At 44.9% G+C, this 27,585-nt stretch overlaps 1 protein-coding gene across 5 annotated transcripts; it reads right to left on the minus strand.

Moving 5' to 3' along the window:
* Nucleotides 1–1,750: 1,750 nt before the first annotated feature.
* Nucleotides 1,751–27,092, minus strand: LOC139637627 (stromal interaction molecule 1-like). 5 transcript variants are annotated; one of them, XR_011694643.1, is made up of 15 exons: nt 25,474–26,144; nt 23,706–23,852; nt 18,411–18,541; nt 18,093–18,207; nt 14,960–15,071; nt 14,138–14,253; nt 13,784–13,958; nt 11,631–11,808; nt 11,056–11,223; nt 10,436–10,536; nt 9,194–9,429; nt 8,173–8,259; nt 6,276–6,339; nt 3,197–4,405; nt 1,751–3,073 (listed from the first exon to the last, which is right to left on the minus strand). XR_011694643.1 is itself a non-coding variant. In XM_071506469.1 (15 exons), exons 3-15 carry the CDS (start codon nt 23,848–23,850, stop codon nt 3,955–3,957), a joined length of 2,079 nt encoding a protein of 692 aa, XP_071362570.1. In that variant the 5' UTR covers nt 23,851–23,852; nt 25,319–25,378; nt 25,474–26,145; the 3' UTR covers nt 1,751–3,954. The 5 variants fall into 5 exon arrangements, 4 of the variants coding, with proteins under 4 accessions (XP_071362570.1, XP_071362571.1, XP_071362569.1 ...); XM_071506469.1 differs by adding an exon at nt 25,319–25,378 and having other exon boundaries at nt 1,751–4,405; nt 25,474–26,145; XM_071506470.1 differs by lacking the exon at nt 25,474–26,144 and adding an exon at nt 26,861–27,092 and having other exon boundaries at nt 1,751–4,405.
* Between the last annotated feature and the right edge of the window lie 493 nt (nt 27,093–27,585).

A 27,585-nucleotide genomic window follows, 5' to 3' on the forward strand; every position in this document is an offset into this window, starting at 1 on the left:
AAGTTGAGTCACACGAGCAGAGAAAATTTCTTCTTTCAATTCTCCTTTTGGGTTTCTTCACTTCTGCCTCTGAACTGAAGAGTTTTCACTGACTCCGTGCTGGTTGCATAAGGAGAGAATCTGAAACTAACATTTATGGAGAATTTCAGGGCTGGAGCACGGATGAAGACACTGCAACAAAATGACTGTTTTTTGAATGAGGTTTTGAGTGGAGAACTTTTGTCTCCTCTTGCAGGAAGCTTTCTGGGATCTGAAACATTTTTTAAAGATTCTTACAGACAAAGAAAAACGAGGCATAAAAGACAACATAAAAAATGATGAACTCCTCTTCTCCTCTCAGTAGTGTCTCAGATTATCTTCTGACCAATCAACAGTGGCAGTTTGTTTTCTGAGCAGAAATGCAGGACATGGTTAGAGGGGCGGAGTCAAGTAGACAGGAAAAAACGCTGCATTATGAAGGAGGAAACCTTATAAGGTGAAATTAATGTCACCGGAAATGTGACCAGAAAGACGTTACGCAACATCACAGCCTCTGTCATAACATGAAAAACACAAACCTGGGCCTTCTGCTTGGATGAGGAACAGTTGAACTGACGGCACAAACATTTCTGATATTTGAGAGACGTGGACTCACGGCAGACTCAGGTTATGAATCTGATGACTTTACATTTTAGCTGCCAAAGTTAAAGGCAAATTACAATCTGACTTTACCATCACTGATTCTCTAATGACTTGTTATCCTCCTCAGGCTCGAAGATTAAAAGTTGTGTTATAAAAAAACTGAATTACTGATTACTGTGGATGATCACATTCAGCTGTAAAGACGTTGTCAATGTAACAATCACAAAACAACAACACACCTGATTTGACTTGACGAAGGATTTATTGGTCTTGATCTGGAAATTGAGTTTGAACTTGTTGGACTTTTCTTTGGATTCATAGTCTTTACTTTAGACTTGACTTGGAACTTTCAGAGTTGACTTGGAACTGGACTCTTGACCTTCACTTAGCACTTGTTGGTCTTGATTTGAGACTTGACTAAGGTCTTATTGGGCTTGAGTAGGGACTTGAGTTAGGACTTGGTAGAACGAATTTGTGAGTTTATCTTGTGACGTGCAACAGTAAATCTTTGGATGACAAACACTTTAAAGGGTAAAGCAGCTGAATTTGACCCTTGACAAACCAAAATGCAGCTCTGACTGTTGCTTCTCCTCGGGCTGCTGTTCCCCAGCTGCTCTCTGCTGACACCTGGTGGTTCATGTCGAACATTTTGTGGCGGTGAATTGATCAAACTGAGCTGACAACTCCAAACCATCTTTCTTTAAGGTGGAGCTTTCTAAGACGCCTGTGATCGAGTGACTCACTGGTCAAGTTAGATCCTTCAAGAGTATGACGATAAATTTATTCAATCAAGTGTGAATTACATCATTCAGGAACATGTTTTAAATTCAGAGCTTGCTTTGTTAAACCAAGAGCATCATTTATCATCTGAGAGCAGAACTGCAGCTGTTCTCCGGTTTCTCTGTTTTCACTGAGCTGTTATGTCACATGAGGTTTAGATGTCTTCAGCAGCTGGACGACGGCGTCTGGCAGCAGAAACTGTTCCCTGCTTCAGATCCAAAATCCTAAATAAAATTATCTAAAATAAATCAGAGAGCTGCAGCTGCTTCACACAGATGTTATTTAAAAACTGAACGGCCGACAGATGTTCACACAGAGAAGAAGAAACAGAAAAGATTCACAGCAACAGTTTCCATCAGTGGTTTGTTTATTGCTGGTTTTACATTTATAAATAAAGACATGATGAATAAAGTTCTTTTCTGTCTGATGTGAGTGAACTCAGTTTAAGAAGACTGTGTTTAGTTTATTGGAACCATGTGACTGGATTTCTGGGTAGTGAAGTCCTCACACAGCAGCTCTCTCTGATACCTGATATAATAAACACACTGTGACAGTCGTCTTTGTTCAGAGTAAATAAAGTTAACTTGATTTAAACTTCACTTCCTGCCTCAGACACAACACACATCAGCTGATTATTACTGTGTTTGTTTCACACACGTTCCTGCTTTGACCTTTCTCTTTAAAAATCTTAGAGGTGAATGGTGAAGTTAAATGGAACAGGACGACCTCAGGCTCTGTTCTGATGATGGTGGGCGGAGCGGCGTCTTCACGCTGTGGAGGTGGAGCATCAACCTCTCCATCCTCACACTAATATAACACCTGACTGACCAATATATTAAATATTCAACAAGATAAAGGCCAAATGTCAGATGTAACTGCACAAAAACAAATTATTTTCATTATTGTTCATTATTGATTAATCTTTTGATCATTTTCTTGCTTTATCAATTAATTGTTTTGTCTATGAAATGTCAGAAAACTGCCTGAGCACAGCCAAAACTCAACCAGAGATTTTCCTTGAAACCAGTGTTTGACATTTTTGTTTGACATGACATGATATGAATCAATTATCTGAATATTTGTTCATTCATTTTCTGGTGAATGAGACTAATGATTAATGGACTGATCGTGATCTGATCACAGAATAAATGAACTAGATTCTGAATCTGACCACATTTCTGATGTTAAACTAAAGTGAAAAAACCACCTGCACCACCTCAGTGTCCCCTCTTCTGTTTGTGCAGATGGAGTCAGACAGCTGCCATCACAGGAACAGAGCCCTTCATCTACTGAAACTCACATAATAAACCATAAAATCCACTCTGATATATACAATGAAACAACAAAGGCACTTACAGATGACCATCGTGTGTCTGACATTAACAGAGAAGCTGCATCATCCTCAAACTCTGGATTTCAGACTGGACACGTTGTAATGTCTGTTTTAAAGGCTCAGAGACCTGCAGCCTGATTCTGTCCATGACAACACCTGCTGCATGATTTGGCCCTCAGTGTCCCATAATCCACTTCACAGCACTTGGTGGTTTAAGTGCATTCAGGCTGATGGCTGAGAATCGTCTGTTCAGGTCAGACTGGTCCCAGTTTGTCACTGGCTGAGGGAAACCAAACAGTGGGGGGGGGGGGGGGGGGGGGGGGGTCCACCTGGTGACATCTGGAGCCGTGTTGTGGCCAAGAGGGAACAGGAGACAGTGCAGGTAGGGTTGTAAACAAACTGCAGGGGCTAGCAGGGCTAGCATGCTAACGACAGCAGTCAAAGATATAAACAGCATTTTACCTTCATTAGGAAATGAATCCTCTTCCCCTGATTATCCGGCCTCAGGTCGCTGTGGCAGCAGGGTAAGCAAGGTAATCCAGACGTCCCTCTCTCCAGCAACATTTTCCAGCTCCTGTAATCCCTCCAGCAAGCTCTGGGTCAACCCTGGGGTCTCCAGTCGGATGTGCCTGGAGAACCTCCGATGGAAGGCATACAGCACCTCAACCAATGCTAACACACAACTTTATATATGAATATGTCTCCTGTGGCTTCTTAACTGGCATTTCAGACAGAATCTGGTGCTGCAGGAATCAAACCTGTGGCCAGCAGCCCAAGAACACAGACTTGAAGAGCATGAAAATAGACAAATTTAGACAAACTTATAGATGGTGAATTCAGTAGGTGGAAATTTTCACCAAAGTAGACATTTAAATTTCTTTATCCAGGTAGAAAAACACTGCTGAGAAACCTTTGTCAAAGCTTCTCTTTAAAAAGCAGAAGAAAAAAAGCCCAAAAGTTGAATTTTGTACTTTTACTTTCTTCTTCAGTCCTCTTGTTCTTCGTCTCGAACTCATCCATCTCCATGTCCACTGTCATCAGTTAAATGGAGAGAAAACAATTTACCAGAAAGGTTGGATAAAAGCAGATGAATGAAGCGTTCAAAGTTCAAGTTTCTTCATCATGATGAAGATTAAAGCGTCATCATGAGTCAGTAGCAGTTAAAGCAGGTTTGTATGTTTTGTCTGTGACACAGTCCGGAGCAGAGATGTTGTTCCGGTTCAGTGACGTCCCTGCTTCTTCTTAAAGATCTTATTGAAGGCGTTTCTCCTGCGGCTGCTGGACGACTCGCTCTCCTCGCCTCCATTCTCCTCCACAGGGCTCCTCCTGGCTGGGACCTGGAGGCCCATCCCCCGACCGCTGCCCAACGAGCCGGATGAGGCGGAGGATGAGAAGAGGATCGGGCTGTCGGCGGCGTCAGACGTGATGCAGAGGGAGCGGGTAGAGCAGGAGGGGGTGAGTACACCAGCAGGGTTGCCCCTCAGCTCCCCAAGGCTAGAGCTCTTCTCTAGGCCGCCTCCTCCTCCTGCTCCTCCTGCAAGCCCAGAGCCCTGACCTTGCAGGGGGTGGAGCCTGGATGACAGGAGGAAGGGCTTGGAGCTGTACAGGCCACGTGATTCGCCGTGAGAGAGAGGCAGGGAGGAGTCAGAATCTGAGCGGTTCATAATGTCCCTGACAAAGAAGCAGAGGATGATGTCAACAAGGTGTGAAGCTGCTAACACGCAATTTCAGAACAGAAAACTAATGGATGTTTTATCTGATCTTGTTTGTTAAAGTCCAACTTGCTCATTTAGCTCATATATACCAAAAAAAGAGTTAGCAGAGTTAGCATCAATGTCAACATCAGCAAACCAGCATCAATGCTACATTAGTAAAATAGCATCAATGCTAACATCAGTACACTAGCATCCTCAAAATGCTAATTTTTTAGCAGGTATGATGTTCATTATCTTTGTTTAGCCTGTTAGCATGCTAACATTTGCTAATCAGCACTGACCAAAAAGAAAGTGCAGCTTTTTTTTTAAACCTCTATATGAAATAATAACAAACAATAATAAAGAAAAATCCATGACTGATAAACAAAGTGCAAGAAGTGATGGATGAGGTTCAACTTTAAGGATGGAAAAATGAAGCAGAGTTAGAAAAGCGTCAGAGAAGAAAACAAAGTGAATGATAAAGGTGGCGGACATGAATGTTTTCTGATTTTTTTCTCAGACATATGTTTATAAAAAGATAAATAACCCTACATCACATTCATTTAACATGCATAGACCACTAACTTGTCTTCACCTTTTCTTACAGTACATTGATGAATCAGGATTTAATTGTAAACAAAACCAACAAGTAAAATTTACAAGTGGTCCTGAAAAATTCTGACGACTTGTAAACTAATAAATGTTAAATTCAGACAAACTGTAAATCCTGAAGACTTGTGGAACTTTAACTTCTGACAATCATAACTCTTCATGTAAATCTCTAAACCTCTGAATCCTGATCTTGTAAACAAGCATCAGCCTCCAGGTCTGAAACATGAAGCATCAGCAGTGAAGAGCTGAGAGCTGCAGTTCCTCTAACGACCACTAGAGTCTGGCTCCAGCAGTGAGTCAGTGCCACAGACTCCCATGTTCAAATGTCCAACTTTACAGCAGAAAGAAACATGTTTACAGCCTGGTACAGAAACTGTTCTGCTCTCTGGAGATCATTTCCTCCTTCATGACGACTGTACAGAGGTGAATCTTTTATAGAACTCACCTGTTTACATTTTATCACTAAAAGTACTAAAATTATGAATAATTGAGGGCATGGCCTCTTTGAGTGACAGGTGGGTGAGCGTATGTTTGCCAAAAAGCGTCATTAACCAGAGTCTCAGCTCATGCCGCACCTCTTTGTCCATTTTTGGATTAGCTGGGAGTTAGAGGCGGAGCCAGGCACTGCCAAGATAGCGACGGTAGAGCAACTCACTGAGGCTACGTCCATCTCTGTGTTGCGGAAATCAAAAACCCTAAATATATTTTGGTCTATACTTTGCTCAGTGATATGTGAGTTCTTGCACACAGGTTAAGATCAAATGTATCATGAATGAGGCCCATTGATTTTAGTTCTGACTTGTTAGTGCATCAGTATTTTTGGAAAACAGTCGTGCGGAGGAAGATACCCGAAGCTGCCAGAGCGACAGCGCTGCCTCCGGCTCGTCACAGCTCCCCCTGCAGGCGGGAGGCTGGACGCCGCCTCCGGAGAGTGGAAGTAAGAAGATCGAAAGAGCAGAGTGGAGATGTGAGCGGTGCCCTCAGCGTAGGAGGAAGAGGAAGAGGAGGAGCTGGTGGGAGGTGGACAGAATGAAAGGACAGGAGGGTGAGGAGGGGAGGCGGGGCCGATGAAGGGGTGAGAGAGGGAGCAAGAGAGAGAGGGGGAAGGCACTGGGAGGAACTCCAGCTGGCCAATGGAGCGGCTGCGATTCTGTCGGGTGTGGCCACTGGGAGGGCGGGACGATGTGAACAAACCACGCCCTTCCGGTTGAGGTAAGTCCCGCGCTTCAACCAACCTCTGTGAGCCGAATGCCAGAGCAGGGTCTCCTATCCTCTGTCGCAGGGGCATCAGACTCTGGGCTGCAGGAGAGGGGGGGTGCAGGAGTTAGACGAGACAAGTTTTACTTTGAAAGCGAGAAACAGGAAGTTCAGCTAATAACAGAGGAAAAATGAGGTGTTACAGGTGCAAAGGACAATAGATTAACAGAGCAGCATGTCGTCAGGAGAAAAGTGTGAAGGTTTGATTTTAGCTTCACAACAAAATGATCATGAATCAGCTTCGAGACAAAGACTTGTTAAATTCTCAGCTTTTTAATTTTTTGAAAGGTTTGTTTTGGAGTCAGTTCAGTGTCAGCTGGGATTGAATATCAATATTCAAATTACAGTCAAGAAAATCTTAAATCCAAACTGTATCATGTTAGTTCCTGCAAAGTGCAGCTGGAGTTACATGATGCTCTCAAGTGTCTTTAAAAAACACAAGCCTGACGTCAAATCTTTTCACGTGAAGCAACACAAGGAGGATTTTTCTAACGTTGTCGATCTCAGACTGAAAATGAACTTGAATCCAAAATCCACCACATTAAAATAGAACAACTACTCACCTGTAAATAATGTAAAGCTAACGCTCTTGTCCAATAAGCCTCTTATTTAAACATAATGTGTCTGTGGTGTTTTTTGTGACTGTGTCAAAGCTGAGAGGACAGAACACTGTCTACTGGAGACCTGTGAGTGATGTTAGTGAGGAGACAGCAGGTAAACAGGTGTGTCTTCACAGAGTGAATAAGTGAGGAAGAGGAAGAGGAGGAGGAGGAGACTGAAGTGTGAACTCCTCTGGAAAACATCTGGACAGCTGTGTCTGATATGACCACACGGAGGAAGGAAGGTGGAGGAAGAGTGGGAGAGGCTGCACAGGTGAGGAGGCGTTGACATGGACACCTGCTGTCGGTTGTGTTCAGGGACACGTCTGAGGTTTGGAAAAGTTTGAGTTTGTTAGATTTGACATGACTTGGCTGAATTAATCAGAGACAGATGTTTGTCTGATCTTTGACTTTTCACAGATGTTCATGTGACGCCTCCTGTGATTGGCTCATACCTCTGTACAGGAGGTGGACTGAGGCAGATTCACACCTCTGTTTCCATGGCAACTGTCTCTGGGACTTTTGAGGGATTGATCGGTAAAACTCAAGTCCTTAGATTTCTACCTTCACTTTAACTCAGGAACTTTAATAAAATCTTTGTATAAACTGCATCATCAGACTTCTGCCCTTTTTTGTGACACTGAAAAAATAAGAAAACCTATGACTATGATTTTATATATTAATAATAATAATAATATCATATAATAATACATTTCATTATTTCAATTAACAAATTAAAAATAAACCAAACTGAATAAATTATGCATTATATTAAATTTGTATGTGCCACATAAATAAATAAAACAATAAAACTAATTTTAAAAGATTAATTTCAGTAATCGTTTAATTAATTTGAATAATCAGATTAATTAGCCTTAACTAATTAGGTTAATTTCACTAATCTTTTAATTGTTAAATTACTTCCATATATGACTTGATTTATATAAATGTTTTCACATTTACAAACTATATTTTAAATAAATGTTAGCTCATCTAACTTTTTTAGATGTAATATTTATTAAATATTAAATTAGCCCTTTGTGTTCCTCAGGGACTTAATGTGTTCATTTGCAATGATTAAAGACAAAAATATATTGATTTTCTAAAGACATGACTTATTTTTTATTGTTCTCCAGGACCAGCAGGAACCCTGACTGAGTTTTGAGGTTCTCCTTAATTTAAGGATCACAAGCTCTGATTGATCAGTTATTGCTGCTGATTGTACAGAGGTATGGACCAATCAGACAGGGGGAGGCGGAAAGAGGGAGGGGCCAACCGGAGTGTTTCCATGGTGACTGGGTGTCTGCGATGCCACTCAGGGGCCAGAGGTCGCTCACTCGCCGGTCCATCTGCCACGCTGCATCTGGAGGGAGCCAATCAAGAGAGAGAGAAATGCCAAGAAAAGAGGACCAATCAGAGGAGGGGGCGGAGACAGTGGACGGCCCACAGGTGAGCTGAGAGAAGACGAGGTCAGGTGAGGCTGCTTCATTGATTTGAATTTCTGAGAGAAACCTGATCAGTGGTGCTGTCAGGAGATGAGGGACGATTCCTCAGAGACTCAGTGAGTTTACAGGTAAAACACGTCCGATGTTCCTGCATCACCATGAACACACACACGTTTATGTAGATTCAAACACACACACACACACACACACACACACACACAATATTAACAGCTGATCATTAACAGCTGTGTCCCAATTCTCCTTCAGGGGACGTGGTCTACGAAGGTGTGGCCCATCGAACTGAATTGAGACGGTCCTGGAGCTCCTGATCCTGACCTCTGACCTTAATGAGATGTTGATCTGATGACGCTGCTGTGTTTAACCAGTTACGATCAGCTGATCGTTTCTCTGGAGAACAGTCTCCACTCTGATGAACTATGAAAACAGTTCACAGTGATATGTCTTCACCTGCAGGTTTCCACATAAAAAACCAGGAGAGATAAAAGGTTTCATCAGCTCCGTTAGTGTTGGAGCTTAATGAATCAGGTGTTTCATCGACCGTGAAAATAGAACGGAAGAAACCAAACCCTAGTCGAACAGGAGGAGAGAGTGCATTTGTTGGGAACTATTTTCAGCGGCGGATTAATCCACATTTAGTACTGAAGTGGGTATTTGTGGGGGTGTGTGTGCGTGACTGAGTAAGAATAAACTATAGTGTGTGTGTTCATGCTGATGAAGGAACATGTGACCCAGTGCTGGTCGGAGTCGTTCGTCTGCTCATGAGATTTGTTGACAAGAAGAAAAAATCTCACCAGATTTAAACTCTGAGGTTTTTTAGACTGTCAGACTTACACTGCAGCGTCCCAGGAGACAGGATGTCCTCGTCCATGTCGTCGAGGTCGTCAGAGAGGAGGAGGTGCTGAGGGGTCGGAGGTCGCAGACCGAGGAAGGACGGGTCCAGGTTGAGGGCGGCAGCCAGCGCTCCCAGACCCGGGTTATTGACCAAACAGAAACCTGTCAGAGACTCGATGTGCTGCCAGCGGTGGAGCTTCTCCCGCAGGGCCCCCGTCACCTCGGCCAGGGCCTGTCTGAGGGGGGAGGGGCAGAGGAGGAACGTACATTGACTCAAGAACTGTACCGAGGTACTAGTTTGAGGTACTTATGCTTTACCAGAGTATTTCCAAACTTTGCTGCACCATCACAGAAATATTGACCATTGATCTGACGGCTGAACACACTTTATATCATTTCATCATGTCAGTACATTATTTACAGAATCTAGTGGTAATGATGAGGTTCTCAGGATGCTCAGGGATGTTTTAGTGGTCACTGGGAAGGTTGTAGATGATCTTTAGGTTTTTTGGGGTTCTTTCATGTGAACAATGAAGTAATTGAAGAGATTATATGGATGGTTTTAGAAGGTTTTGGTACAAGAAGATCTAGTGGTCCTTTAGGAGTTTCTGCTGACCTTTAAAAGGTTCTAATGGTAATTGAGAAGGTTCTACAGGTAGTTTTGGAAGTTTCCTTAAGAAGGTTCAGGGGGAACTATAGGAACTCCAGGAGTTTCTACTGGGGTTTTGGAGGTTTTCTTGGCCCAGATGTCCTCCAGAAGATTTCAAGTGGGCCTTTAGGAGGTTCTGGTGGTCTTCAAGAAGGCTGTAGGTGTCTAGATGTAGTTTGTTGCCATGGTCTTTTGCAGGGTCCTCTCAGGAGATTCTGCTTCACTGATCTGGATTCAGTTTAGACTCACTGACCATTGATTTTTAGTTTTATCTGAGAAGTTTAGGAGATAAATTGTTGGAACTGCTTGAACACCTGAAAGATTTTTGAAAGACCAGACATAAAGGTTTAATCTTTAACAATGAGTTGTGTTTTATTTTGCTGTGGAGTTAAAAGTACAATATGTCCATCTGAAATGTAGTAGTAGTAACACTCTAAAGTACAATACTTGAGTAAATGTTCTACTACCACCAAACTTTAAGTCTTCAGTGGTCAATGCCCTGAGCTGCTGCAGACAGAAAATCTGGCCATGTGTCTTTAAGGCTTTAAATGTGTCTGTGTATACTGATATGTTTTGGGTCAAAGGTCACTCACTTGGCAGACAGGATCTTATGGTCGACGTCGTCCAGTGAGGAACTGTGAGCTACATGAAACGTCCCAAACAGAGAACTCCTCTTCTTCTTGATCTTCTCTGCCTGAAACACATTATCCAAATCATCAATCATCATCATCATCATCATCATCATCTTCATCATCATCATCATCTTCATCTTCATTAGTCAGAGCTGTAATTTCCTCTCAGTATCTCAGTCTCCTTCACTTTCACTGTTCTTTACAGATATCAGCAGCTACAGTCGTCCAGAGGGGGAGGAGATGTTAACATCAGCCTGTTAGCATAACATTAGCTGAATATCTCAGCAGCAGTGACTGGTGTGGGGAATCTTTCACCCTTTCTTTGCTCTGGGTTCACGTCTCAGGCTGCACACAACTTGCCTACATTCTTACTGTGGCAGTTTTGGTCGTACGGAGACTGAAGAGAGACCTGCAGACACCACTTGTGCACGGTTTTGGGGTTAAAAGACAAATTGAAATCAAATTAAATGATTATTAAAGTTGGGTTAGTACAGAGGCGCATTGCACTCACAGAGTAAAAAAATAGACATCTTATCTCGTAATTATCATTATCTGGTAATGCAGTGTGCTGTTGTCCTCACCCCCTCCCTGGCCTGCAGCAGCTGCCTCTCTGCGCTCTGCTTCTTGATGTTGTAGTACTGCACTTCGATCTCATGCGTCAGCTGCAGCCATTTCTGCAGAGCCTCCGGCGGCGCCCAGTGAGCCCGCGACTCCAGCTCCCTCTCTGCCTTCCTCAGTGCCTTACGTACCTGCAACACACACACACACACACACACACAACAAAAAAACAACCTGCAATGACTGAATTGACAATGATTAAACATCAAGTCTTTTTGTTGACTGACACTATTAATAATAATAATAATAGTAAACTTTATTTGTATAGCACCTTTCATACGGCTCATGTGTATTAACACATATAAAGTATATATAAATGTTTTATTTCTCTCTGGACGTCATGTTCCTGTTCTGCTGCTCACTCTGATATTTTACTGTGATTTTGAAGGTTTTTGTTTCTGGTCCTGCTCCATCTCTTCACTTTGTTTTTTTACAGTGTGTGAACTGTAAAACTACGTCAGTCCAGTTCGTGCCCGTTATTGAAAACTGTCAAACTTCTAACGCCTGGACGTGAAGCGTGTGAGCCGCCGTCGTCTACCTGCTCCAGCTCCTCCTCGGCGTATTTCTGCCGGCTCCTCTCGTTCTCGGTTCCCTCTCTGAGCTCTCGGAGCCGCTGAGCTTCCTGTTTGGCGGAGTCGATCTCGATCCTCAGCTCCTCCTCCACCTTCACCTTCTCCACCTGCACGCAGCGCTGCTCCTCCTGAGCCTGCTGCAGCCTGTTTTGAAACACAAGTCACAGGTGAGCTTGACAGGTTCATGGAGTGTTGTCTTCTTCTTCACTTCTTCTGTGGTTTAAAAGCAGCGACTCCACCAGCTGTTTAACTCCACTGGTCTCTACAAAACCACAATGTGCACTGATCCATATGTGTAGCTATTGGTAGGTGTGTCTACCTGTGTCTACCACAGTCTGTGTAAAGGTGTATATGCTCCACTGCACCTCTGCTGCAGTAGAGCAAAGCTTCAAACTCAGGGTTTTTAATGAGTGTTAGTGCCAGCAGGGGGAGCTGTGACACAGTCTGTGACTGTGTGTGTGTGTGTGTGTGTGTGTGTGTGTGTGTTCTAATGATGGAATGAGGGAAAACACACAAACTGCTGTGCTGAGGGATTAAAGAGAGGAACTAGAGTTGATGCTTCAATTGATCCCCATGGACTTGTGTGTGTGTTTTTATTATTTTTGTGTGTGTGTGTGTGTGTGTGTGTGTGTGTGTGTGTATTTATTATCGGTGTGTGTGTGCTGCTAGTGTGTGTAACAGTATATATGTCACCTGTCCTCGGTACATCAGCACCTGTTTGAGTGTAATTTAGTGACAGTGACTCTGTGTCCAGTCCAGCCGCTCACACACAGCAGCAGTACTCACAGTACTCACAGTACTCACAGTACAGCTCTACTGTAGCACTGGAGTACTACAAGTTGTAGAAGTAATATTTGTGTTCAGTGATTAGGATTGAGTTGAGTTAATAGTTAATATTACAGTACTTGTGGCAGTAGATGTGGTAAAACAGTAGTACTGTAAACAGTAATAGTAACAATGGTAGCAGTTGTAGCAGTAATAGTAGTAACAGTAGTAGAGGTAGTATCAGTGTTCATAGTAGTAATATAGTAGTGCAATACTGCAGTAGTAGTAATCGTAACAGGAACAGTAGTAGTGGTAGTAGTAATGCAGTCGTAGTTCTAAAAGGGGTAACAGTATTCATAGTACTATTAACAGTAACAGTAATCAGTAACAGTAGTAGCAGGAGTACTGTGTGTGTAGTGGTTACCACAGTAACATAATTACCAGTACTATCAGCAGCGGTAGTTTGAGGAAACAGAGACGAGTGTGTGAGGTATGAAACAGCATGTTACAACATGACTGTGTGTGTGTGTGTGTGTGTGTGTGTGTGTGTGTGCCAAGAGTGTGTGTGAGAGTGAGCAGAGTGGATGAGCTCTTGGCTATTCTTTGCCCATATAAGGACTTCAGACAGAAAGCTGCTGCAAAAACCGTTTCCACACACACACACACACACACACACACACACACACACACACACACAGTAGATGAGTTATTTCCTCCTCATTCTGATTAAACGTTAATTATGTGTAATTATATAATTTACAAAATGAGTCTGTTTTGAATCAGTTTCTCAGATTTGAGCTGCTTGCACTGACAGACCAGCAGTACCAGTACCAGCAGGACCAGACCAGCAGTACCAGTACCAGCAGGACCAGACCAGCAGGACCAGTACCAGCAGTACCAGTACCAGCAGTACCAGACCTGCAGGACTAGACCAGCAGGACCAGTACCAGCAGTACCAGTACCAGCAGTACCAGACCAGCAGGACCAGACCAGCAGGACCAGTACCAGCAGTACCAGTACCAGCAGTACCAGACCTGCAGGATTAGACCAGCAGGACCAGTACCAGCAGTACCAGTACCAGCAGTACCAGACCTGCAGGACTAGACCAGCAGGACCAGTACCAGCAGGACCAGACCTGCAGGACTAGACCAGCAAGACCAGACCAGCAGGACCAGACCAGCAGGACCAGACCAGGTTAGAGTAGTAGTATAATAATAGTAACAGTTGCAGTACTACCGCTGTTGGGGGACGAGGTGATTGAGTTATTTTACCACCACCCTCCCTCACAGTGATCAGCTGGACCTGTGCACGGTGCCAACACCGCAGTCCAGCTGTGGAGCTGTGACAGACTCACTTCTCTTGCAGGTCCAGCAGACTCTGCTCGGCCTTCTGCAGACCCTCCAGGTCCTTCATCAGCTTCCCCAGGTCGTCTCTGGACTTCCTGGTCTGGATGTAGGCGAACCAGCAACCGCCCAACGCCATCAGGATGGACACGCCCAGAACCAGATCCTTCCACCGATTCTGTCGGGCTGCACACACACACACACACACACATATATAGATATATACAGATATAGATATAGATATGTTTCTCTGTATATACATAATGTATGCATGTACAGGGGTCAAATAAATAATTACATAATATTGCTTTCATGAAACCAAGCTAAATCAACACACACACACACACACACACACACACACACACCTGGCGGTGGCCCAAACAGCACGATGTCGAGGGCTTTGAGCTGCAGCTTCTGAGAATGACTTCTGTCCGAAATCTTTAACACCCCCAGCATCAGGGTGGTGTTCTTCACTGCCAGTCTGCTCCGGAGGAGAAGGGGGGGGGTTATTGATGAAGAGAAGGTTCAGCAGACAGAGTCTAACAGGAGAGTTTAAACTGCACAGGAAGTGGGAACCCAGAAACAAACACTGTTGTGGCTGTGCAGTGTTTCAGTTTCTGAGACTCTTCTAAAAAAACTGGTGTGTTCAAGGACCCTCTGACATCTGAGATCTGACAGCTACAGACAGCCACAGGACACTGTAGTGATGTCATCAGGATACGAACAATGATAGAAATGCTTGGGATGGACCATCTTGTTTTGAGGGGGTTTTTTTAGCACAAATATACAGGAAATACAACACAACACATTAAACAAATTGGCATAAATACACTGAAACACACACACACACTCACAAAAGCTCTCTGAGGCCTGACCTCACAAACCGGTTCCCCTGCGATGCCAAACACAAACAGCTGACGTACACGTACCCACACACATACATTCACATGCACCTACACATCAGACATGAATTACGACTCAGTTCATCAGAAGCTGAGAGAGAAAACAGATTTGATTTAAAGTGATGAGAAGAGGTGACGGGTCCAAGTGACATGAGCTGGGTAATCCAGTCTGATGGAGCTTTGAATTTGAGTAATTATGAATTCATTCATTCATCTGAAACCAACAGTTTGACAAAATGAAAACTAATACAGGTGTCACATGATTGTTACAGGTGTGTGTGTTACCTGGGTAAGGCCTTTCCATCCAGGTGGAGGTTCCTGAGGGTCTCTGTGTACTGAGGAAGCTCCACAGTGACGGCCAACCAGTCCACCACCTGCTCCACCGTCCAGTTATACACTGAACACACACACACACACACACACACACACGCACACACACACGCGCGCGCACACACACGCACACGCACACACAAGAAATAATGAACATATAATATGAAATATGTTCATATGATGTGTTTCTATAATAAAGACATATGATGAGTGAAATAATCAGTCGACACCATGACTGAGTGTTTTCACCTTGAACCAATCACAGTCTCATAAAAACAGATTCAGTCAGGAATTCATACGTCATAGAACCTCAGGAACCAATCCTGTCAACTTGTGGGGACGGGGGGCGGAGCTAAGTACACCTGAAACCTTGTCAGTACAGAGAGCCAGAGTTAGCATTAGCACAACCACTAACACTGTGTCAGCCACTGCCAGTTACAAGCTAACAAACAACATAAACAAATAAAAGATGCTAACTACGCTAACTGTTCTGATCCGTCTGCTAGTCTCTGATTCTGGTCTCAACAGACTCCTCATCTGAGTCTGGGTCTGACTGAGGCTCCAACATGAGGCTGAGTCTCTGATGTTTCCTCCTCTGACATCTTGATTACAAGTAGATGAGCTTCAGACCGAGTTTTATTTTTACATAATTTAAAACATATCTGGGGAGAAACTTCATAATCTTGTGTCTGTGTCTGGGAAGGAAAAAAGGTGGTTTGTAGAGGATTTTAGTCAAAACCTACAGAACAGCAGGAGATGTTGTTAAAACACTATCTGGGCTTTTTAAATGTCACCATGCTTCATTTATTATTATACAAACTGGGGCTGTTTACCTACATGCAGATAAATTATGTTTTTGTGTTCAGTTGTATAGTTGCGTGAAAAACTTTTCCAGTATATGGGGCCTGTTCCTCACCCACCTGGACACATGAGGCTGGGACTCATCACCTCAGCTCAGACAACCAGACTTCACTCTAGAAATCATGAATTTAAGGTTCATGTTGGTTTACAGAATCTGAAAGAAGAAAGATGTTGCTCTGGATTCAGTAAGTTGTTGTGAGTTTGAGTCCTGTTTCAGTCCCATTAACAGCAGCTGAATCAGCTGTGATCAGCTCCTGTCTGCAGTGACTCATGATGTTCAGACAACATCACTGTTTCACTGTGATACTGAAGGAAACTTAAAAACAGGAGGATTCTGAATGAAGTTCTGCAGCCTCTTTTCTCTGGTTTTTAAATGGATTTCTGGAGTTTTATTCTGGAGGAACATCAGAAATAATGACATCATCAGGAAGTGAAAATATGTCTAATGTCTTCTGTTCGTGTCTAAGAAATTGTGAAGATAAACTCAGGAACAGGTTTCAGTTTTTCAGACAGTAACACTGAGAAACGGAGGCAGGAGTCCTCTACGGGCCAAAGCATCAGGTGGTAAACAGCAGCCAATCAGCAGCTGACATTGTTGTTTAGTCCCAAAAAAAACATTAAGAAGTTAAACTACATTTTGAATTATTGAGTAAGTGAAAAACCAGCTGTCTCCCTGTTTATCTCTGTTATTACAGTTCGTGCTTTTTTTTTCCTCTTCGCGTGTTTGTAGTTTTATGTTTTCTGACGTCGTCACGGAGACAAATGAAGCAGGAAAATTAAGTGGGTCCAAAAATAGGATTTTATTTTTACATGTTTCTCCTTTTTAATCCCTCCTGCCTTTGTCCTTTTCCTTCCTTTCATTCCTAACCTCATTTTTCTTTCTTCTCTGTTCTTCTTTTCTGTCTTTCTCTCTCTCCATTCTTTTGCTAAGCTCCCCTCTTCATTTCACCTTTTTTCTGTCCATCGTTTTTCCTTTCATTTTTCTTTCCCCTCCTCTGCTGCTCTCTTCCTTCCTGCCTTTGTTCTTAAATTCAGATGCCTTTAAACCAACACAAACCTTAAATTCATGATTTCTAAAATGAAGTCTGGCTCAGTTCTCTGAGCTGAGGATGTGAACAGGAAACCTCAGACCTCTCTCCAGATTCTCACTGACGAGTCGTTGTGTTTATTTTTGTTTGGTTGTGTTTTGGTTGAGTTTGTTTCTAACTTTCTCAGATTTACCAGCAGCAGAGTGTGTGTGTGTGTGTGTGTGTGTGTGTGTGTGGGGGGGGGGGGGGGCGCTCCTGTCAGTGATTTTAATCCTGTCATTTTTCACCCCCACATCACTGATAATTCCTCACTTCAGCCTCAGTCCTGCTGAATGTCCCGGTCTGCTACAGACCAGATCCTGACATGGTTTAAACAGCCGTAATCCAAACATGTCTCAACACTGCAACATTCAGATGATATGGAAGAAGTAAAATACTAAAAACGGGCTGTTGTGTTAAAGTTCTTCTCCAGACATGTTTTAAACTCTTTAAACTCTTACTTCCTCACAGAGACATTCGCTAGCTCAAAGCTGGTCTTTCTCAAAGAGTGGTCAAGCGACCCCCTTGTGGTCCGAGAGTAAATCTTTTAAATTTTTAGTGTTTCTCAAACTGTCTGACCACAGAGCCGTGTGGTGAGGAGTGTATATGTGTTGTTTTCGATCTTAAATCAAATCAATGTAAATTCACACATTATTATTTGAAGTGTCTGTTTTACAGTGTTGCTGGACTTCACTGTAAATTACTGTTTTGCGACACGGTCCACTCACGTAGCTACGTCATTTTACAATAGATGTTTTATGATTTATGTCAGAAATGAACAGTGTGACATTTGAAAGGAAATGTGGATGAAGCTAACCGTTAGCCTGCCCTGGGACTGTGTCAAATGTCACCAGTTATCATCAACATATTAACTATCAACAGATAGTTAATCATGGAGCAGAGTCAAATGAAACCTGCGACACAACAAACAGTTTCACCCGTAATGAAGTCACCATGACTGAGACCCGTAGGTGTTCACATGTGCTATAATTATGATGCTACATAAATAGCACCACCTGTTGCCGTGCAATGTGTGAGGCGCAAGGCCTGTTGATAATGAAAACTCGGTCCCAGGTGACATTCCTTTAACGTAAGCCCGCCTCAGTACCACTGCAGCAGGAGCCCTGTTGGTTTAGGTTTAGGAAGTACCCCCCCCCCACCTTCGGAGCTCTTCCAGGCGTTCCACATGTCCTCCACGCTGATGTGCAGGTCAGCTCGGTGGAAGCTGCTGTGTTTGGCTTTGGGGTCATGATCCTTCAGGTCTTCCCTGAGAAACTGAGGAGGGGGAGGGGGGAGATGGAGGCATTATTAACATGAATATTTATTAATTAGTCTTCACTGGAGACAGTCTGTGTAGTCTCACGTCACACTGGACTGGATTTCTCTCTGAAGAAATTTTTACCTTTAGTGTAAGAAAGTAGGACAGTGTGTGTTGTGTCTGAAAGTTTTTTTTCCTGTATTTGAGTTTTCTGTCTCACCTCGTCGGTCTCGCTCGTGTCCACCGTGCCGTCAGCATCGTCATCCATCAGTTTGTGGATGCTGCAGATCGCCTCGAAACTCAGCAGGGAGTTCTCATCCCGACAGAGCTGCTGGTCTATCGCACACAGATCTACAACACAGGACAGATGTCATGATTAGTACCATTACTGTTACTGTTACACACAGTCTGCACAGGTGAAAGGTGTGGAGTCATGTTTCTGTGTCCACTCTGAGTGTGTGATGGGACGTTTTGAGAAAAGAAAGCTCTGTGAATCTAAATCAAAATTACAGTGTAATTCTGTCAGTGGCAGTTTTCAGTTTGACGAGCTCCTCCAGACTAAAACAGGATGTTTGCAGTGTATCATGGATGTTCAGACTATCACTGGATCACTGATACAGAGGGAAACTTAAAAACGTGAGGATTCTGAATGAAGTTCTGCAGGAGCGTCTTTTACAGCCCTGTCATCTATTCAGGTCCAGAACACGAGTTAAATCACTGAGGAGCTCAGTATCAGTGATGTGGTGGAGGCTCTCCGTTCCTGTTAGTCTCAGTTAGCCGCTAGCATCCGTGATCATCCATCAGGTCACTTATCTGGTCGTCATGACAACAGGACAGATTTAAACAGATCAGAGTGAGAACTTCATGACTACATTTGGTCATTTCAGTCTCCAGAACGTCTGAGAGCTTCTGCATGAACGAACACTCAGTTTGTGTGTGTGTGTTCCTGAGACTTCTAAGGAACTGCAGGCTTTTCATTGTCTGATGCGTCTGACAGTCTGATGTTTGACAGTGTTCTTCGAGAGAAGATTTTCTCTTTGAAAAGACAGAAAACTGAGCTGGTCCTGAGGAAATACCAACGTAGAACAAACTCAAAGAGGAGTTACAGCCTGTTTGTCTCAGCACAGAGCAGTCATCAGGAGAGTGGGATAATGTGATGGCTAAACTTTAAAGACACAGCCCAACATCCTCCCTAATGTTAGTCCTCAAGAGAGATCAACACTCGCTCCCTATAGGCCTAAAGTCCTCGACCCTTTACCTGCTCCTTGTGGTTATGTGGGAGTGGTCTGCTGCACACCTGCTGTGACTGTCTTGTATATAAGCACTGTATTAGTTTACACCCATGTCTGTTCGGAGTCATATAACACATGTAGTGAATACTTCAAAGTTGGGTTTTTGTGAGGTCACACTGCCTTTGACCTTTGACCTCCAAATTCTAATCAGTTCATCCTTGAGTCCAGCGAACATCTGTGCTGAACCTCCATCTCAAACCTCCATCTCGGGAAAGCCAGACCAGTACTGGCTCCACAGTTGGACTGGGAAAGAAATTCAGCTGTGGACTTATCCACTAGGACGTCCACACGAATGACACAGACAGAGCCAGTAAAGACACTGATGGAGCTGGTAAAGACAGAGATGGACCCGGGAAAGACATGGACAGTTTAAAGACACTGACAGAGCTGGTAAAGACACAGTAAATAACTGATGGAGCCGGTGAAAACACAGATGAGCTGGTAAAAACTTCAAAAACTGTCTGGATGTTTTGACGGCCCACTGGCCGGCCAGGATTTGAGCCAGTAGTCTTCATGTCCAGTCCACCTATGCTTTCTTCAGTGGGGGACATTCACTGTGTCATCTCACCTGTGGGCAGTGCCTGTGTGTTTATAAATGTGGGGAGGAAGGTTTAGCAGGACGGACTGAACTAACATGCACACAGACGGGGTTGTGACTTCATTCTCTGCTCAGGACACCGTTACTCCATTATATTACATAGAAAATAGTTGTTTGCTGCTGTATTATTGTTTAAAATCTCATTTACAGAACCTTAAACCTCTGTCCCATCTTAAAGGTTCGATGGTAAAGTCCTGATATACCTGATGATGATAAAAGAGATGTGACTCAGAGCAGGAAAACCTCATTCAGGCTCTCGACAGATGAGGTGAAATATCTGGAGCTCGAGTTATTGTCAGTTGCTGTTCTTTCTTCAGTGTTAGAAGATCAGAGAGAACTGAAACACTTTCACCTCCTGTGTTTAACACAGTGTTTTTATGGTGTTATCAGTTCATTATCTTCAGTAAACACTTACAACAGTACTTCTCCCTCTCATGACCTCTGACCTCCGTATGTTTAGTTTCTTAGCATTGGTGAAGCTGTGTATTATCCTGATGTCAAATAATAAGATGTGTAAACATCAGCCACTCACACTGCAGATAACAGTGTGTGTGTGTGTGTGTGTGTGTGTGTGTGTGTGTGTAAACATTAGGACAGTTTAGAGATCAGACAGACCAGGTTCACACACCGCAGCTCCGACAGTCTGATCACACACACAGCTGGAGTCTCATTGGTCAGTTACGCCTCAGTCTGACTTCACTTCCTGATGATGTCATTATCTCCAGAAATCCAGAGAAAACAGATTCTGCAGAACTTCATTCAGAATCCTCCTGTTTTTAATTTTCCTTCAGTATCACGGTGATCCAGCGACAGTTGTCTGAACATCATGAGTCACTGCAGACAGGAGCTGATCACAGCTGATCCAGCTGAGGCTTAATCTATATATATATATATATATGACTAAATTTAAACAGACTAAAAAAACTGTGCTGAAGTTGAGGCCCACAGTGCAGCTATAGGGGCAACACTATCCTGCGTGTTGAAAGCCTCTAGACATACAGACAAAAAATTCAAACTATTTTAATTTGTGGTGGGGATGGTTGAGTGAGGGAGGAGGCTCAGTAGAAGGGGGAGACACAGGTCTAAAACATGACCTGGTTCTCTCCAGGAATTGGAGGAAGTGAACACGGTTCTTGTTCACTGTTTATTCACTGTAATAAATGAGCATCACATAAATGACTTTAAATGTTCTGAATCTCAGTAAACAGCTGCTGTGAAAGGCCCCCACCCTCTTACAGGGGACCACATCCCCCAGACTGAGAGAGGCCACTACAAACACGGCAGCTTTTCTTTGTGGTCATAACGAGCCGCCTCCCGTCACCTTCTGAGTGAGGTATGGCGAGGGGGAGGGGCCAATCAGTCAAAGAGTGTTCATGTACAGTTCATCCTGCTTCGTGTTGCACTTCAGTTGCTGAAATCTGACACTGAACCACAAATTAGAGCCTATAACATAACATATCTACCGCCGGACTGATCCCTGTATGAGTCCAGCTCAGGTTTCCCCTGACCGTCACAGCACCACAGAAGAAGAGAGAGGTGGAGAGAGAGACAGGTGAGGACGCAGCTTCAGTAAAGGTCTGACTTTAGTCTGAGGATTAAGATCAGCAGCTGTGAGGACAAAAATACACAGATAATAGAATTAAAGAGGAGGGGGGTCAAGTCAAAGTCACAGCTCAGTCTGAACGAACTCCAACACAGTGGGGGAACTTCATTACCCATCATGCACTTTACAGATTAAACTAGAATGAATGAAACCAAAACGTCCAGATTCTGTTTAACGAGAATCACCCAGTCGGGAGACTTCAGTGCATCCTGGTTTGTGACAAGCATATGTTCACCCACCTGTCAATCAAAGAGGCCACGCCCTCAGTTATGCATAACTTTAAGCCTGAATGAAATGTAAACAGGTGAGTTGTATAAAATTCAGCCGCACAGTCATCATGAAGGAGGAAATGATCTCTAGAGAACAGACTCTAGTGGTCATTAGAGGAACTGCAGCTTTCAGCCCAGGAGGTTGAGGCTTGGTCTGTAGTCACCACTCTGTGTTCAGGAGCTATGCCCCGCCCACAGCACTATCTGACTGGTTATACATCACGAGTAACTGTCTATCAATGCTGAAGGCTACTATGTAAACAGAGGGACGGACTGGAGCTGTGTGTCGAAGGTGAGGCAGCAGGTAAACATCACAATGCTCTGCAACGAAGTTACAAAAACACCACAGTCTGATGATTACACTTAGTCAATTTATTAGGAGCATGTAGCTGGAAGAGATGCAGTCTAACACCTGCAGTCCTGCACTAAATCCTCTTTCATGAAGGTTATTTAGCACAAAATAACAGAAACACCTGGACACCAGCAGGAGTTCATGGACTTTATGTAGCAGGAGTTTTGTGTTGGTGCCTCAGTTCTAAATATTGGTCATCGGCCTCCTTGATTACTAATGATCGTTACTGGAATCGGTCCTGAATAAAGTCCGAGGCTTCACTGCTGTGTCTGACATGTCGTGTTTTTATTTCTGTCATTAAACCAAAGCAGAGAGGGAGCGACAGCAGCTTCACATCGCCTCTGTTCCTAAACCTGCAGGAACACACGCCGACCAATCAGAGGAGTCCATCCTCGTTGTCTCTGCTTCCTGTCCATGATGCGGCTGAATGGGCGGAGCTGACAGTTCCACCTCCTCCAAACAAAGCTGAGACGAGTCTATTTCTGTCACCCTGCTTCCTGTGACATCGTCAACGTGTCATCTCCAGGAAGCTGTGGGGAGCTGCTAACGGCTATCTCCCACACTATCACTACTGCACAACTCTGCTGCAACACACACACACACACACACGCACACACGCACACACGTCACTGTCTGATTTAATTGAACTGTCCAAACATGACAGTAAAGTGGTGAAAACTGCAGGAAGTTTTAAGAAGGACTGGGGGGTGGTATTGCCCCCCCCCCTCCAGATGTGTCACATTTACCAGGGTCAGAGCCTGATGGGTAGTTGGCCCGGCTGGATACAGACCCAGGGCCCCTGAACCAGAATCTCTGTATGCAGTCAACAAGCCTCCACAAAGAGTCTCCGTCAGTCTGAGGGTCCTCTATAGGAGGGGGTGGGTGGGGGGGGCTTTTACAGTAAAAGGTATATGTGGAGTAACGAACAGCAGCTGCTCACTGATATTTTTTCATGTCAGAATATTGAACTTTGACACTGTGACATGTTTCTGCACAGAGACTGTTTCTGAGTCCTGGTGTGTTCACGATGAGAAAACCTCAAACAGGAAGAACAGGCTTCTTTTCCCAAGAAACACGTCTGCGTTCACCAACCTGCTGGAACCTGAGTCCTGTACACGTGGGCATGGATGAAACGATTCAGTGCATTGGTGGAAACGTCTGACTGTCGACTTGAAACGACAACATGATCGTGGTCTGTCATCCCCATCCCGGCACACAGGACCATCTGAGTCCAGACTGTTCTGGTCTGTGGTTCCCTGACGGTGGGACCAGCTGTTACCTGTCTATCCTCACCACCTGTTGGAGACTCTGAGCTCCTTCTGAGGCCCTGATCAGACCGAGTATTAACATCTGTCTCACATGATCCACACACACACACACAGAAAGAAAAGGTGTCTCTACCTGAGGCCGCGTTGCCATTGGAAACCAGAGGATGGTGTTGGTGGTCCAGGTGGGTGTGGTCACTTCTTCTCTCTGATCCACTGTGAGCTTCGACGCACACACTCAACATGCACACACACATCAGCCACACACACACACACTCCATGTCTGAGGAAAGAGAAGGGGATATGTTCAGACTGAATTTCAAAATAAAAGCAGTTTTTTCTCATCAGTTTGAACACTAGATTTATGAATCATGTGACTCATGTTGACCCACTGACTGGGCCGGATGAAGCTCCTGAGGGGCCGGGCCCCTGATGACCCCCACTGTACAGAACTCAAGAGCTAAAATCTCAAGTTGATCCTCTCTTCTGATTGGCTGACTGTTTTCTGAGTGATCCAATAAAAATAAAGCAGATTTCAGGTAAACAGTCAGAGAAACCAAATCCTGCGAGGTTGGATGGTGGGTCCAGGTGGGCGGGGCTTGGAGCCTGACTGAGGGCAGTGACTGCTTTGTTGTGACATCACAAAGTTGCAGAAGTCCTGACGGCTGGTTTTAAGGCTCAGTGTCTGAATACAGGCTGTGTGCATTTCTCTGTGGACTGAGGCTTTGATACTTTCACAGTATTAATATAGAACCTAGACCTGCTTTATAATCACAAACACATGGACATCTACCTTTAGACTGGATGGAGCTTTAATGTTTTCATTGGCAGCATAAAATACAAACACTCATGTAAAGTGCCTGAAAACAGTACCTAAGTACAGTAGCTGATTAAATGGACTTTACCATATGAACCATGACGTGATCAGACCCTGCTCTTCATCTATCTGTTCATGAACATCACACACAGACAGGGTGACCGTCAGCTGGCGGAAGACACCTCGTCTCAGTTCTACTCTGATTTATTCAAAGTGTTTGTGGGGATTTTAAATGTCAAATGACCAGCGGCTAAATAGTCGTCGCTGACATCAGAGCAAAACAGCAGACACCCGGAGACACGAGCTGCACTGTGAGCTGATGTGTAGCTGCACGAAGCTGAGGGGTCGTGTTGTTGTTTCCAGTCGAGCTGGAGAGAGGTTATATGTTTTTCTGGTTAACTCTTCTATCATCTCCATGTCTCTCTTATTTCTTATTGGTGTTTCTTTCCTTCTTTGGCCCTGGGCCCTGACGAGGCAGACCCAGGGACGGGGCCGCCCACAACCACAATCTGAGGGTTATTTTATCCTCTGTTTATTTTTCTGGGCCTGTGCTGCTGCTGTTTGCTGCTGCAGACTCAGGTGGTTTTTCAGTTCAGTTTGATTCAGTTTCAGATCATAATATACTTTATCTCAAGGCACAATCCAGGGTAAGGTCCAGACCTTACTTCATTATCGGCAGAAGCCCAACAGTCGTCCCTCTGTCTCTTGTTCTTTGTTAAACAGTTGCTCCATGTTTCCTCTCTGTGTCAACACTGGTTTCAAATGGTGAAAAACAGAAGAGCAGCGTGTTGGAGAAGAAACAGACCCCTGAACCTGACATGGCCTCATCACAGAGCTGTGAAGATACTTCAGTCAGGACTCTGAGGCGTTCACGGACTCTGTTGATCTCATTCGACTGTGACAAGAAAATCAACTCAGAAATGCGCTCTTACTGTAACGCTGCTGGTCAGAGGTCAGAGGTCACACAGCTGTTCAGGTTCACACCAACATCCCTGCAGCGAAAAACAAACTTCACTCCTCAAAGCTGCAGAAGACCCGCGCCTCGGCCGCGGTTTGACGCCACAGACAGTTTCCAGTCGTTACCCACCTGCAGCGGCGGCTCCTCTAATCCATCGATCCGAGCTGATCGGCGCTAATCGATCCGACGCCGAGCGCGTCTGAGTGCGGGCGCCACGGTGTGCGGCTCGGTTCTCCACCCTGAGGCTCCGCCTGCTCCAGCTGCTGCGCTGCGTTCACGGACCCGCGAAAAACCCCGAGGAGTCAGAGTTTTCTGATCCTCCCTCTTTTCTTTGATAATGGAAATACTCGTCAGTTCCAGCAGGTTTATATTTCATTTCATTTCATTTTTTCTCCTTTCATCTAAAGTGTGATTGTATTTACACTGTTAAACACTTCCGGTTCGATCGATGGAAAAAGTTTGTTTGACCAAAAAAGAAAAAAAAAGCGAAACAAAACTGCGAACTGACAAAAAGAATCGTAAATACACAGGATTGGACCTGATGTCATCTTTCCCTGATCACAACACATTTAACTGATAAACAATATTTAGTGAATTAAAAAAACGAACTCTTTTGAGTCTGGTTTAAGCCCGATCCTGATTTTGAGTCTGATCCGGGTTTCGATTCTTATGGTTTCAAGTCTTCTGTCAGACTTTCAGCTTGGCCTCATGTTCACGATCCTCGTTTCTCTGGTGAACTGCAAACAGACGGTGATTTGTCAGAGAATCTGCTCGGAATTTTCCAAATTTCTTCCTGTTTGTCTAATTTCCGACAGGACCGGAAGGCAGCTTCTGCCTCATGCGGCGGGGTGATGGCGCCACCGCGTGGCCCGAGGCACCAGGTGCAGACAGAATCCAGGTACGAGGCGGGAAAAGTCAAAACAGGGTCCAGGAAACAGACAGGAGAAGAACCTGGCTGCACCGACGCTACGTCACTACAATGATCAGAGATGTTTTTAGTCCAGCGTCACACTGACGTCATCACAGGTCTCAATGCTGACAGGTGGTTCAGGCACCAATCAGTGCGGGGATCTTTCAAATGTAAACACCATTGTTTTCTGATCAAAGTCAGATTAGATACAGCCCCCGGCCCCCGGCCCCCGGCCCCCGGCCACTGGCCCCGGGCCACTGGCCCCCGGCCCCCGGCCCCGCCCCCCGGCCCCGCCCCCCGGCCACTAGCCCCCGGGCCCCGCCCCCCGGCCCCGCCCCCCGGCCACTAGCCCCCGGCCCCCGGCCACTGGCCCCCGGCCACTGGCCCCGGCCCCCGGCCCCCGGCCCCGGCCCCGCCCCCCGGCCACTAGCCCCCGGCCCCCGGCCCCCGGCCCCCGGCCACTAGCCCCCGGCCCCGGCCCCTGAACCAGAGCCTCCATATGAAGTGACTGTGAACAAATTGTTGTTGAAAGTAATTTAAGCTCTTGTTACCAACGCCCCCCTCCCTCTGCAAAACTGTGCCCCAGTCTCTTCTGTCGAAACACACCTGTCAATCAATCAGGCGGTGGGCGGGGCGTCGCGCTGATGTCTGATTGGTTCCTTCAAGAAATTTTAGAAACATGTTTCTCAACTCTGGACAGAACAAACTGAAAAAGCCCACACACACACACACACACACACACACACACACACAGACACACACACACACACACAGACACACACACACACACACACAGACAGACACACACACACACACAGACACACACACACACACACACACACACACACACACACAGACACACACACAACAGACACACACACAACAGACACACACACACACACAGACACACACACACACACACACACACACAGACAGACACACACACACACAGACAGACACACAGACACACACACAACAGACACACACACACACACAGACACACACACACACACACACAGACACACACACACAGACACACACACACACACACACGCACACACACACACACAGACACACACACACAGACACACACACAGACACACACACACAGACACACACACACACACACACACACACATACAGACACTCACTCTCACACACACACACACAGACACACACACACACACACACACACACACACACACACAGACACACACACAGACACACACACACACACACACACACACACACACAGACACACACACAGACACACACACACAGACACACACACACACACACACACAGACACACACACAGACACACACACACAC

This window comes from Trachinotus anak, unplaced genomic scaffold (genome assembly GCF_046630095.1).
Source record: "Trachinotus anak isolate AG129_WGS33_773 ecotype Australia unplaced genomic scaffold, CSIRO_AGI_Tana_v1 ptg000020l, whole genome shotgun sequence".
NCBI classification, from domain to species: Eukaryota; Metazoa; Chordata; class Actinopteri; order Carangiformes; family Carangidae; genus Trachinotus; species Trachinotus anak.

Excerpts from the sequence above, each read along its gene's own strand:
- LOC139637627 (XM_071506470.1), bottom strand. The coding sequence starts at position 23,850 with ATGGAGTGTGTGTGTGTGTGGCTGATGTGTGTGTGCATGTTGAGTGTG. Across the intron at positions 18,208-18,410 it reads ACACGAGCGAGACCGACGAG|TTTCTCAGGGAAGACCTGAA; the intron begins GTGAGACAGAAA and ends CCCCCTCCTCAG. Across the intron at positions 8,260-9,193 it reads GTCTCCTGGGACGCTGCAGT|ATGCAGCGTGGCAGATGGAC; the intron begins GTAAGTCTGACA and ends GGCTCCCTCCAG.